The sequence below is a fragment of the Prionailurus viverrinus genome, chromosome A2 (assembly GCF_022837055.1).
Source record: "Prionailurus viverrinus isolate Anna chromosome A2, UM_Priviv_1.0, whole genome shotgun sequence".
NCBI classification, from domain to species: Eukaryota; Metazoa; Chordata; class Mammalia; order Carnivora; family Felidae; genus Prionailurus; species Prionailurus viverrinus.
Genome location: NC_062562.1, coordinates 124664731 through 124677847, shown reverse-complemented (window position 1 = coordinate 124677847; position 13117 = coordinate 124664731). Strand labels below are relative to the sequence as shown.

Below are 13117 nucleotides of genomic sequence, written 5' to 3'. Positions count from 1 at the left end.
AGGAGGACACTGGCTTCTGCTTCTATTTTCACATGAGCCAGTGATCACCTTTCATTAAATGCTGACAATACAGAATCTTCCAAATACATGATGACAAATGGAATAAAATGTAAATCTTTAACTGGACGGCTCAGAGTGCTTCTCTTACTGACCCTGATCAAACTAAAGTGGCACTAAGATCCACAAAAGGACTAACAAAAAAATTAAATGCTCCCTGCACATGAGAAAACTAGGATTCTATATAGGCAACAGATCTAATTTTAAACTGCCATATTAGGAAAAAATTTTTTTAATTTATTTTTATTTATTTATTTTCAGAGAGAGAGAGACTGCAAGCAGGGGAGGGGCAGAGGATCCAAAGCGGACTCCGTGCTGACAGGATGACAGCAGCGAGCCTGATGTAGGGCTTGAACTCACCAACTGAGTGATCATGACCTGAGCTGAAGTTGGATGCTCAACTGACTGAACCACCCAGGCACTCCAGGAAAACTCTCTAAAAATCTACTGACAGTCATGCTATGGAAAGTAAGATCACATTCTAACATGGCTCATTATTTCATGGGTTTGGCTAATCTGCCAATTAAATCATGCCCCCTATCCAGGCAAAGTATAAAGATAAGAAAAATCCACACTAGGTACGGAAGGTATGTGATAGTGAATTATGTTATATCCCTGTTTGGTCACAGTAGGCTTGTCTAAAACGGACTTTTTCTCACTGTTAGGCTCAACATTAAAACTACTATTAAGATCTCTTCTTTAATAAACTGTAGTTTGTCCCTACTACAGAATATCTACATACTACATAACACATAGAGAAGTAGATCTATACATCAATATGGAAAGAGTTCTAATACATACTGTTAAAAGAAAAAGAGAAAAGAGAAGTATACGTACAGCATGATGTTATTTATGGATTATTTTAGCCTAACAAAACAGTACTTCATTTCTGAATGTAAAAAAAAAAAGAAAGGTCTAGAAAGACACAAAAACATAAAAGTGATTACATTTTTGAGAAGATGATAAAGGGCCATGATAAAGAATTTAGCACTATGTATTATCTTATCCTTCTCTTCAGGAAATTATATTCATGTATTAACTACATGATTAAAAGCTAACTGAAGGGAGTTAAATTAGAGAACAATCAACTTCTCACTATAATTTAATATGAATATATAATAAAATTGAGTAGGAAGTTACATTAAAACTAAGTCAAATTCCTTATAGTATTCATCTTTCAAAAGCTTGTTCATTCTCTTTTTTAATCTAAAAATAATTAAATGAATTAATCTAATCTAAAATGAATTAAAACTATAGATTCAAGCAAAAACCCATGGTTTTGATCATTTTGTCTACAATATTACAAATCATGGAAAAAAAACCCAACCTTAAGACTAAGCAAAAACAAACAAATAACAACAACAAAAAAAAACAAAACCAAAAAAAGCCTAGCACTTTAAACATATAAAAGACAAAGGAAGTCTTGCTATATAGAAAACAGGGAAAGCATTAAATCAAGCATCCTCATCAAATTCCTTAAAAAACCCCTCTACCATTGTGTCCACAGAATCAGTATCGTTAAAGACAAGAGGCAGTTTATCTTTAGCCCCAAGCACGGCAGGTATGGCCTAAGAATGAGACAGATTAAGTCACCAAAGAGACATGAAGGAAGAGGAGGAAAAAAAGAAAGAAAATGAAAAACAAACCAAAATGAAAAGCATACTTAAGGAAGAAAAGAAGTGTGGAACAGAAAGAGCAGCGTTAGTGCCTACTCACTCAGGAGTCAGAGAATGGTTCCAGCACAAAGGAAACTGGCCGGCAAGATTTGTAGAACAATTTACCAAGCATTTCCACGTGTATTACCAATAAAGACTCTTTGTAACAACATGGTATTTACTCCATTTTATGGAAAGAAACTGAAGATCTGAAAGGGTCAGGAAACTGCCAAAAGCCACAGAACTGGGATCTTTGCACTCAAAGCCCAGTGTTCTTTCTAATACCCTACTGCTACTACTGACTGTCCCCTCAAATTGCTTCTAATTTTCACATAACCATGAACATTTCAAAAAACAACTATTTCATCAATAGTAGTAAGCTATTCTTTCCTCTAACTGAAAAAAATATCTGATTTGTCCTTTCAAGGTCAACAGAATATGGTAAGGGATACAGGAGTGCTGATGCATAGGGGCACATGTACCCCAATGTTTATAGCAGCACTCTCAACAACAGCCAAATTATGGAAAGAGCCTAAATGTCCTTCAACTGATGAATGGATAAAGAAATTGTGGTTTATATACACAATAGAGTACTACGTGGCAATGAGAAAGAATGAATCTGGCCTTTTGTATCAACGTGGATGGAACTGGAGAGTGTTACGCTAAGTGAAATAAGTCATACAGAGAAAGACAGATACCATATGTGTTCACTCTTATGTGGATCCTGAGAAACTTGACAGAAGTCCATGGGGGAGGGAAAGGGAAAAAAAAAAAAAAAGGTTAGAGAGGGAGGGAGCCAAAACATAAGAGACTCCTAAAAGCTGAGAACAAACTGAGGGTTGATGGGGGGGGGGGGGGGGGGTGATGGGTACTGAGGAGGGCACCTGTTGGGATGAGCACTAGGTGTTGTATGGAAACCAATTTGACAATAAATTATATTTAATAAAATTAAAAAAAACAGAATATAGTAGAAGGCAATGAGGAGACGGTAGTAAAGGGCAATATGAGAGAATTTTGTGGTGATGGAGCTGTTCAATATCTTGAATGTGGTGGTGGATACATGAACCTGTGATAAACTGTATAGAACTTAAAACACACCTCCCCCCACAAACTAGTACAAGTAAAATTATGGAATTCTGAATAAAATCCATGGATTTTAGAAATGCCAATATCCTGATTGTGATATTATACTGTAGGTTTGTAAAATATTACCACGTCAGGAAAGTGGGTAAAGGATACATGAGACCTATCTGTATTTTTTGTTAAACGGCAAGTAAATATATAACTATCTCAATAAAAAACTCAATTAAAATATCAACAGAATATTCATACTACCAACACTGACTTTGAAACACATTAGTGATATTGTATAGAAACATAAGAAGGTATTTTTAGTCATTCAAAGCTGAATTTGTTATAGTGGAACTGGCAGAGGTCTTACCCGTAAAATTAAAATTTTTTAAATTATGACTTTAACCCAGAGATGATAATTTTGAACAGCTATTGGTGACATAATACTATAAGAATGAGAGTCAGATCACCCTAGCCATGCAAAAGGTAAATCAGATGGAAAAAAAGAATCAGGAAGAAGAAGAAAAAGATCTTTCTGAACTAGAACAAAGAGCTGTTTAAGAATGCCATTTCAAAACATCAACTGACATAATACTGGAAGTGTAAGCCAGTAGGACAATTAATGAACTATGGTGATAATCATGAAATGCACCAAGAATTGTCTAACAACACTGAGCATAACAGCTGCTATCTACTAAGCACATACTATGCACCTGGCATTGTGCTGGCTGCTTCACATAAGCGATCAAAAATCTTCATAATAAGTCTGGAAAGTAAAATGTGGAAAATGATGGATCTTATGGAACTTACTCAAGATTACACAGTTTGAAAGTCCCAAAGGCTTGTGTGCTATCTGTTGCTCCATAGTACACAGAGAAGAAATACCTTTTATTGCTATTCTAGTACATGACTCTAGGGTGAAAGAAAAAAATTATATCCAGTAGTGAAAAACTGTAATTGATATCACACTTACCTGCTTATAAGTTCCATCTAGCAAGGTGTCCAGGTGTTGGAGGGGGGCAGGTGTTTTATCTTTGAACCTTGTTAATAGTCGGCGTTGAATGGCCCGAAATTGTACAGCTCTTTCAGATAACAGTTCTTCTAATTTCTCACCATTTATCCGCAACTACAATAAAGAATTTCTTAAATTCAGGTTACATGTGTACAAGAAAACATTTTTAAAGCAAGAATACAGGCAATGACAATTAAAGTTTGAAAGACAGTAATAACAGAAATTTAAACATATTACAGAGTTAAGAGAATTAAAACTATAATATTTGGTACATGAATAGATAGATACACAGATCATACACAGACAACAGAGTAGGACAGGTCAAGTGGAAACTCAGTAAAGATAACCCAGTATCACTGGGGAAATACAGATTATTTAATAAATGTCTTGTAATAACTGATTAAATACATGAGAAAAAAGAATAAGAATTTCTCTTCTAGTCCTTACAGTAAAATCAGTTGGAATAAGTTTAGACACAATAAAAGAACTAGAAAAATTAGAATTTTTCAATAATCTTGGCATGAAAGAGACCCTTCTAAGTCAAAAGCCAAAAGCCAGGGGCACCTGGGTGGCTCAGTCGGGTAAGGTTTAGGTAATTATCTCACGGTTCGTGGGTTTGAGTCATGCATCAGGCTCTGTGCTGATGGTGTAGAGCCTGCTTGGGATTCTCTCTCCGTCCCTCTCTCTCTGCCCCTCCTCTGCTTTATATCTCTCTCTCAAAATAAATAAATAAACTTAAAAAAATTAAAAACACAAAAAAGCCAAAAGCCAGACACACACATACTCACACCTCTGATAAATTTGTAACTAAATAAGAAAAAAAGTAATTCTATATAGTTAAAAAAAGAAACATAAGTGACAAGACAGAGAGCAAACTGTAAAAATAATAGCAATAACCACACAGACAAAAAGTCAAGCCCATAATAGCTAGAGAGCATCTAAGAATCAATGAGAAAAAGACCAAAATCCAATACAAAACAGTAAGAAACAGAGTATCAAGCCAATAGGGAAAAAAAAAGGACAAAATTTATAGAAAAGCTAATACATATAGCTCTCAGACATATACCTTTGATCTACCAAGTCCATTTCTAGGAATTTATCCTAGGGGTATACTTGCAAAACATAATGTACATACAAGTCTATTCATTATAGAATTATCTATTATAGTATTATAGTAAGATATTAATAATAATCAAAATACTCATCAATAGGGGGACAGGTTAAATAATAAAGACTACTTTGCAGGACTACTAAGTACTGATATGCAATGTTATACAAAGATACAGTGACTGAAACAAAGCAAAAAAATATAGAATAGTATTATAATTTGTTACCATTCATGAATTTTTACAAAAGAAATCTGTACATTAACATGGTTGAGACTGCATAGAATAGTTCTAAAAAGATAAACAAGAAACTGAACACCAAAAGTTTCTTCCAAAGAGACTGAGTAGCAGGAGGAGGAGAATCAGAAATAGACTCTTTTTACTGTGACTCTTCTTATAACCCCTGAGTTTAATATTATTAAAATAAAAGAAAGCTAATCAGGGTCATAGGGTAGAAGAAACACTCCATGAAATCATATTATGTGAACTGCTAATTCCACTTTACAAAACAGTCAAAAACTAGTCCTGAAATAAACAGCATTTTCAAAGTGTTCAGAAATCAAGCTTTTACAGTATACATTTCTCATATCCAACTTCCCTTGCAAGTGTATGTATTCTCCAGACACGTGATTTAAAAAAAAAAAAAAAGCCTGAAATTTTATTAATGTCTTTTGATTCCAATTTCAGAAGCACTAAGTAACTAACTAAATCACAGAATATTCTCTTGAAGGGAAAAAAACTTTTCATTACCAAAAGTTAAATGATAATTTTTTAAATAACTGAATTTTTTAAAAAGAGGATTAGCTTAATTATCAATAATTCACTCTTTTAATTGTATAATTTCCAGCTATATTTTATTCATTACATTCATGAAACACAAGAAAAATTATAAAAGACATGAAATTTCAATACTGACACATCAGCCAAGTTATCATTCCACTGAATGTATAACCAAACATCAGTGATTGAATTGTTTTCATATGTTAACAAATATTATTGATCCCAAGGCCAAGCACTGTTTTAGGTGTTAGAAATTATAGCAATGAATAACACAGACAAAAAAATCCTGCCTTCATGGAGCTTACACTAAGGGACACTTGGATTCCAAAAACTATCTTGATTCAAAGATTAAAATCATGTATTTTTTAAAAAAGCAGAGAGCAGGGCCAGAGAGAAAGGAAGTATAATGATGCTCCTTTTAAACTGTATAACAAATGGAAGTGCCTGTAGTTCATCATGTTCCCTAAATCCCTCCCCAGAAAGGAAATGCCCCTGATGTGGAATCTCCAGGGGCTTACTACACAGCAAAGAAGGGGCGAAACTGTGTCAAACTTATACCCATTCAGAATCTAATATTTTCTGTTTTAAATACTACAAATATGTAATTAATATGGTCTTTTCGTAGACCCTTCCATAAACCACTAGATCCCAGTTTTGCACAGTACAGCAAGAATTTTTAAAATATACCTTCAATAAATAAATAAAATAAAATAAATCCTAGAGGAGTGCAAAGGATCTCAATCCTTACAATACCTAAATATATTCCTCAAACGGTCAGTTTTGGTGCCGTGATTTGGTCAAAAGTACACTGTCCTATAAAATATTATCAGCATAGGTGAAAGAGAACCCAAGTAAGCTCAATTTATTTGATAATAACAAATGTTATTTGTAATTGGATTCTACGCACTAAAATTTTCCCTGCATTTTCACACTATACTAAAAGAAGTCTTTATAGGTTAAAGTCAGTGTTCTTAGAATGTCTGAGGGACTGAACATTAAGTAGAATGAATGTTCATGTGACTGACAAGTTACATGACATATTCTTTCTCTCTATCACACACACAGTCACACATCATAGTTTATAAACTGAAGTGCAAAAACCTATTGATTACTTAAAAAGTAGTTACTCTAGAGAACCAATGGTTCCATAAATAATGCTCAAAATACTTTTGAAATCCCCTCTTTGTAATCACCTACAGAGCCTATTTATGGGCACATAAGTATTTGAACCTGGTGAGTTTTTTTTTTTTTAACACATGAGATTTTTAAAACAATTTCATTATCTAATTCATTCACAAGACATGACTCTTGGCTATTTCCAAATATCAAATCAGTCTTCAAAGGATGAAGATTTTATACCATCATGATACTCAAAACAATCTAATGCAGACTCTGAAGGTACTTCCAAAGAAGAAATGCAAAAATATTCTGGCTACAAAGTCACTGTCAGATCTCATTTGTTTAAACATTTAATCATTCAGCATTTGCTAAGTGCCCATTGTGCCAGATACTAAAGAATATTTTATGTGGTTAACCCTCATTCAGATGCAGAAATTCTGGTGTGCTTGTTAAAAGGAAAAGGAAAAATCACTTTACTTTATAATCACACCTCATTTATGGCCTGCTAGAATTAGTTAGCCAAATGGCTGCCGATAAGCCCAAATAGTTTTAACACTGGGTTATTGGGGTCAAAGGTTAAGTCTCCATGTGGGAAAATTAAATCTGCTTGTTCTGAAGCCAGACCACATGCTTAGCTCTGGGCAGGCACTCTATTAAGGTCTGCAAGTGATCACAAAATGGGCAAGAGGGCAGGAACAGATACACAAAGTCTATCATCCACATAAAATAACTACTTGAAGCACTCAATCTACTAGCATATATACTAGAATTCTTTCCTCCAGCATCTCTTTCTCCTCCATATATTGAAAAATTATAGACAATATGAGTTATGATCATACATACCTCAAAATGATGATCAATCAACTCAAAATATTCTTGAAGGGGCATACTTCCAGAAAAAGAACATGCAAAATCTTTGATTCCCTGTTTTTCAAAATATTCTTGAAGGCGGATAATAAGTTCATTTGTTATGAGCCAAAGATCTTCAAACTGTTCACTCTGAATGCGGTATCGTTCTAAGAGAGAAAAAATGCTTATTAACACATAATTACTAGCTGAAACTACATGATTATCACTAACTCTGACATGAATACCCAAATAAAAAGGAAAAGATTGGGGGGGGGGGGGGGCGGCTATAGATAGGATTTCTACTGCTTTATTGCAGTTTTCTACATCAACCACATAACATTTAATTTAAGTCCAAAGGTATGTGGTCACAGTGACAAGGTGTAGAGTATGGTCCTTTTCCCTATGTTTCTTATAGGTTTCAATAACAACACCCAAATTAGGGTTTTAAAAAAAAAAAAGGAAGAAAATAAGAAAGCTTTGTTTACAAGGTAAGAAAAAAAAAGCCATTGCAAAAGTATAATCTGGTATTTATTAATTTGTTTCAGAATATTGTTGTGAAATAAAACTTATTATGCAGAAAGTCCCACATCCTAGACATTGTAGTCAGCTAAATCACCGTAATCATGATCAAAGTTTTCTACTTTTCTAACATTTTTTTTTCAACGTTTTTTTTTTTGTTTTTTTGTTTTTTTTTTATTTTTGGGACAGAGAGAGACAGAGCATGAACGGGGGAGGGGCAGAGAGAGAGGGAGACACAGAATCGGAAACAGGCTCCAGGCTCTGAGCCATCAGCCCAGAGCCCGACGCGGGGCTCGAACCCACGGACCGCGGGATCGTGACCTGGCTGAAGTCGGATGCTTAACCGACTGCGCCACCCAGGCGCCCCTAACATTTCTTTTATTTATATTTGTAATCAGTCCCTTCCCTAAATGTAAATCTTGTTTGCCTCCATTCGCTGAAACCTCAGCTCAAAAACAGTCAAATTCTTGTCCATCCCCCACCCTAATTTGACAATGATGACAGTGATAACAGTGGTGGCAGTAACTACATCTATGATCAGAGCAACTGTTATTTGTTGAGCACCAACTATGAACCAAGCACTGTGATTACAACAACCCCGTTTTTAAAAGAAGGAAAACTAGGCACAGAGAACTTCAGAGACAGGTCACAAAGCATATTAAACGTCAGAGCTAGAATTCATGATATACTGCATATTCTTTTTGCCCACCTGTCTAAATCCTACCTATTCTTCAGGACCTGGCTTCAATCCTACCTACCCCAAGAAATCTTTATTTCTCTAGCACTCACAGCAGCCTAATATGTGTTAGGCACTGTATTGAGCACTCTGCATTCAAAACTCAACACCCTTATGGGGGAAATCTTGTTATCCCCATTTTACAGAAGAGTTCAAATAATCTGCAAGACCATCTAGCCACATAGTAACAGGCAAGAATTAGAACTCTAGCTATTAATCCAAAGATTAGCTATTAATCTTAACCACCTCACAATATTGTACCTCTTTAAATTCATATATACACTTAGTCTACAGTTCACCATGCACTTAACCACATTCAACTATGCATTTTTTAATTAACATTTATTTTATTTTTTTAATTTTTTTTTATTTATTTATTTTTGAGACAGAGAGAGACAGAGCATGAATGGGGGAGGGTCTGAGAGAGAGGGAGACACAGAACCTGAAGCAGGCTCCAGGCTCTGAGCCGTCAGCACAGAGCCCGACACGGGGCCCCAACTCACAGACCGTGAAATCATGACCTGAGCCGAAGTCAGATGCTTAACCGATTGAGCCACCCAGGCGCCCCTAATTAACATTTATTTTAGAACAGTTTTAGATTTACAGAAAAATTATGAAGATAATAGAGTTCCCACACACCCTTCACCCAGTTTCCTCAATTATTAATATCTTACATTATTATGATACATACTTATGTATGATTATGATTAATGATGAATACAATACACTGTAATTATTAACTAAAATTAATGGATTACAAAAAGTTACATGGATTACACCAATTGGTTTTCAAGGTTGAATCAACATTGCATACCTGGAATAAATCCAATTTGATCATGGCATATACTTTTTCTTATTCCTATTTAACTCTCCAGATGATTATATTCCATTTCTCCAAGAGATTATACACTTTTTGAGATCTAGAACCAATTCCTCTATTCTATTTAATTCACCAGTTATTGAGTATCTATTATGTACAATCACATAGAAAGAAATGTTGGGAGTACAAGGAGGAATTCAGTCTCCTTCTTTAAGGAGACTAAGATATTACTAAGTTAGCATGACATGTAGACATATGAAATATTTGTTATATTCCCCATGGTCCTTGACAAATTCTATGAATATATGACACCTTTAACTTGGTTATTAGGACTTCAATTTGTCATCCTCCACCAGAATCCAAAAATACATCTCCTCTCATTCTCCTAGTCATCTCTCTTTCAATATATTCAACATGAGGAATAAAATACACTGGGTATGCCTGCCATAGTGCATGGCAAACACCCCGATGTTCTCTGCTACCATATCATTTCCTCTGGAGCGTCCTTCTGCCCTACTTTCACCCTAGTCTTATTCTGAAGTCTGATTTCTGCCTATGGTGCTAATCGGTTGGTTTCATTTCTCCCCATCAAAGATAATAGGGCCATGGTCAGATAAAACAGCTTTTACCTTTCTTTGCAAGTGTCACTGAATGCTCAATGCTCTAAGAATAGAGAGAGCACAACTGTGATGGCGTGGGAGTAACGCGGTAAAAGGAAGAATGATGATAACAACATACAATATTATAATTCTCTAAATCTACGGTCCTATCCAAGGTAAGCTTGGGACCCAACATATTGAACCCAGACTGGTATTTATTCACTCTTTCATTCATTTATATAACTCAATGCAAGATGCCGGGGATAAAACCCTGGATAAAGCAAGAGCTTCTGCCCTTAAGGAGTTCACTGCAGACCTGGAAAGATGGGTGTTATTGGGGAAGAGTAAACACTGCTTTTACCATTCCAATTCAGGGATACCCCATGCAGGCTAATGTTGCCACAAAAGTGCCAGGACTTCCCCGCAAGTGATATGTTACTATTTCCAAGCATGTGAGAGCCTATCACATAGCAGAGGAATCAGACAATAGCAAGGGAGCGGCAAAGGGCAGAGAGCACAATAAGTATTGTGTAATAATTACAAATAATCATAGAATTAGCTGCCTCAGGAAACAGGGAACTACCTCACTCCAATGGAAGTGTTTAAGGATCCAAGCTCCCTGGTGTTTGGTATAGAACACAATGGGGAAGAAACACAGGTCATCTTCTCATGTACAGATCTGTCTATCTCTTCATCTGTCTTGGGACAGATATTTGGTACCAGCTCAGTGCTGCCTCCAGGTCCTGGCCATTTGTCCCTCCTAGGCAGACATTTCACATCTGCTCCAGGCCAACGCCCCAGGCTTCCCAGAGGAAGAAGCTGAACTGGGCCAGCTGCATCTCCTTTTACAGCTTTATGATCTCCCAAAACATTCGCTTCAGATTCTTCTGCAACAGATCTTGCTAGACGTGGTAGATGAAGGTGACAAAGTTGCACACTACAGTGATCCAGGCTAAGAAGATGGTGAGATGTAGGTGGGGCTTTCAAAGTGACAGAGCAAGATATGGTACCGGCAGGTGTGTGCACATAAGTCGGCACTGCCCAACTTTACTGTGTCCACTCTTACTGCAGCAGCATCTGCAGAGCCACAGGCTAGACGGTGAGCATTCGCTGTCCTCCAGCTTACAACAGCATCAAGAACTTTTGCATTATAAAGTCCAGGCAAGGGCCCACATCCTCTGGGTATACCCTTCCAAGGAAGGAACAGGGCTTGTCCAGGATAAGTAATTCCCTCCAGGCATAGAATTCTGCAGAAAGGGTCATACCCATCTCCTTGTCCTCTTCGTCCAAGGAAAGGGCATGTCTCACAGTGGGGCACACAGCCTGGCAGAGGGAGCTGCTGGTATTCCTGGCCCTTGTGGGGCCCAGGCTTAGTAGGGTTCAGCAGCTGCAGGTGGAGCTCATGCTTGAGATAGGCTGGGTGTGGACGTGATGACTAATGTCTTCAAGGATGTCACCTCCACCTGCAGCATGTCGATCCTGCCCCCTACTTGCTTCAGCAGTTTTTTCTGATGCCACCTACTTCGTGTGAGCTTCTCACACCATCTTCTGGGCTTCCTCAGAGAGGATGGCCATCAGCCACACCTCCAGCTCCAGCTCCTGTTCCTGTGGTTCCCACACCTCCTACCACTGCTCATGGTCCTCATCTTTCAGATTCTGTTCCTTCTGGGTTATGTGAGCTCCTCCTTCAGGAGCTCAGAGCCCTGCCCTTCTTGTAAACCTCCATGGGGATCCTGTAAGAATATCTGCCAATAGTATTAGAGAAAAGCTCCCTCCAGGATTCATAATATTGAACAAGATCTTTACCACTCCCAGATTCTGAGATTCTGAAAGTGAAAAGACACAGTGCCTTAATAGGCTCACTTCAGTAAAATTCATAAAATGGTGCTTGCCACAAAGTAAGGACTCAATAAATGTTACCTACTATCATCACTATCACTATTATTTCCCCCAAGAATATGTAAACTAGAGATTCCATCATAAACCCGATTAGACTCACACAGAACCTACTAACCCAGTAACTTTCAAATAGCAGATGTGAAAAAAAAGTGGCTTATATAAAATATATTTTCCTAAGCATAGAATTCGATGTCACTTTAGATACAGTTATAAATTTTTTATATAAACAGTACATTGCTAATATTTCAAAGGAAATTTAATTCATTCTGGTTCTAGAAAGATTCTGAAGAGGCTTGCACAAGCACATAGAAAAACCTGAGGTGCAGCCTGAATGCACCTAAGGAATAAAATTTCTTATATAGAAAATGAAATAAAACTACAGAAAGAAAGTTATTCAAGTATCATTTTCCAATACAAATGTCACAACTTACGTATCTTAAAAGAGATAAACATAAACAACTGGGATTATTATAACACATGTGAAAGAATTATACACTGGCCCAAGATGTAAAAAATATATATTTCAAGGTACCTGAATGAAGTGAAGGGGCAAACCACAGAGATGTCTGTGGGAAGAGCATTCCAAGACCAGGGAATGGTGAGCATAAAGGCCCCAAGGCAGCAATGTGTTTTCAGGAACCCTGAGGAAGCTATTATGGCTGCAGCTGAGTGAGCAGTTTGTATGCTGTGCTATTAACAAGATTATCACACCAGTTTCTGTTAAATTGTCCCTAAAGGTACGGGCAAGAAAAGCTGGAAGCAAGGCATATTCAGGAATGACCAGGCAAGTCTGTCCCCCAAAGTTAGTGTGAAAATTTATCAGAATTTATCACTGGGGAAAACATGGACAGGATTCTTAGCAGTATCCCAACAGTTCAGCTGACCAGGGGCTGGC

The 13117-nt window shown here is 36.8% G+C and overlaps 1 protein-coding gene across 9 annotated transcripts in view; it reads right to left on the bottom strand.

The window, feature by feature from the left end:
- BBS9 (Bardet-Biedl syndrome 9) overlaps positions 1–13117 on the bottom strand; it is a 458993-nt gene that overhangs the window by 210761 nt on the left and 235115 nt on the right. For all 9 annotated transcript variants that reach the window (XM_047848254.1, XM_047848291.1, XM_047848301.1 and 6 more), the window contains 2 exons: positions 7644–7816; positions 3757–3909 (listed from right to left, as the gene is read on the bottom strand). In XM_047848254.1, coding sequence (XP_047704210.1) covers positions 3757–3909; positions 7644–7816 — 326 coding nt within the window. The remainder of the gene's footprint in view (positions 1–3756; positions 3910–7643; positions 7817–13117) is intronic.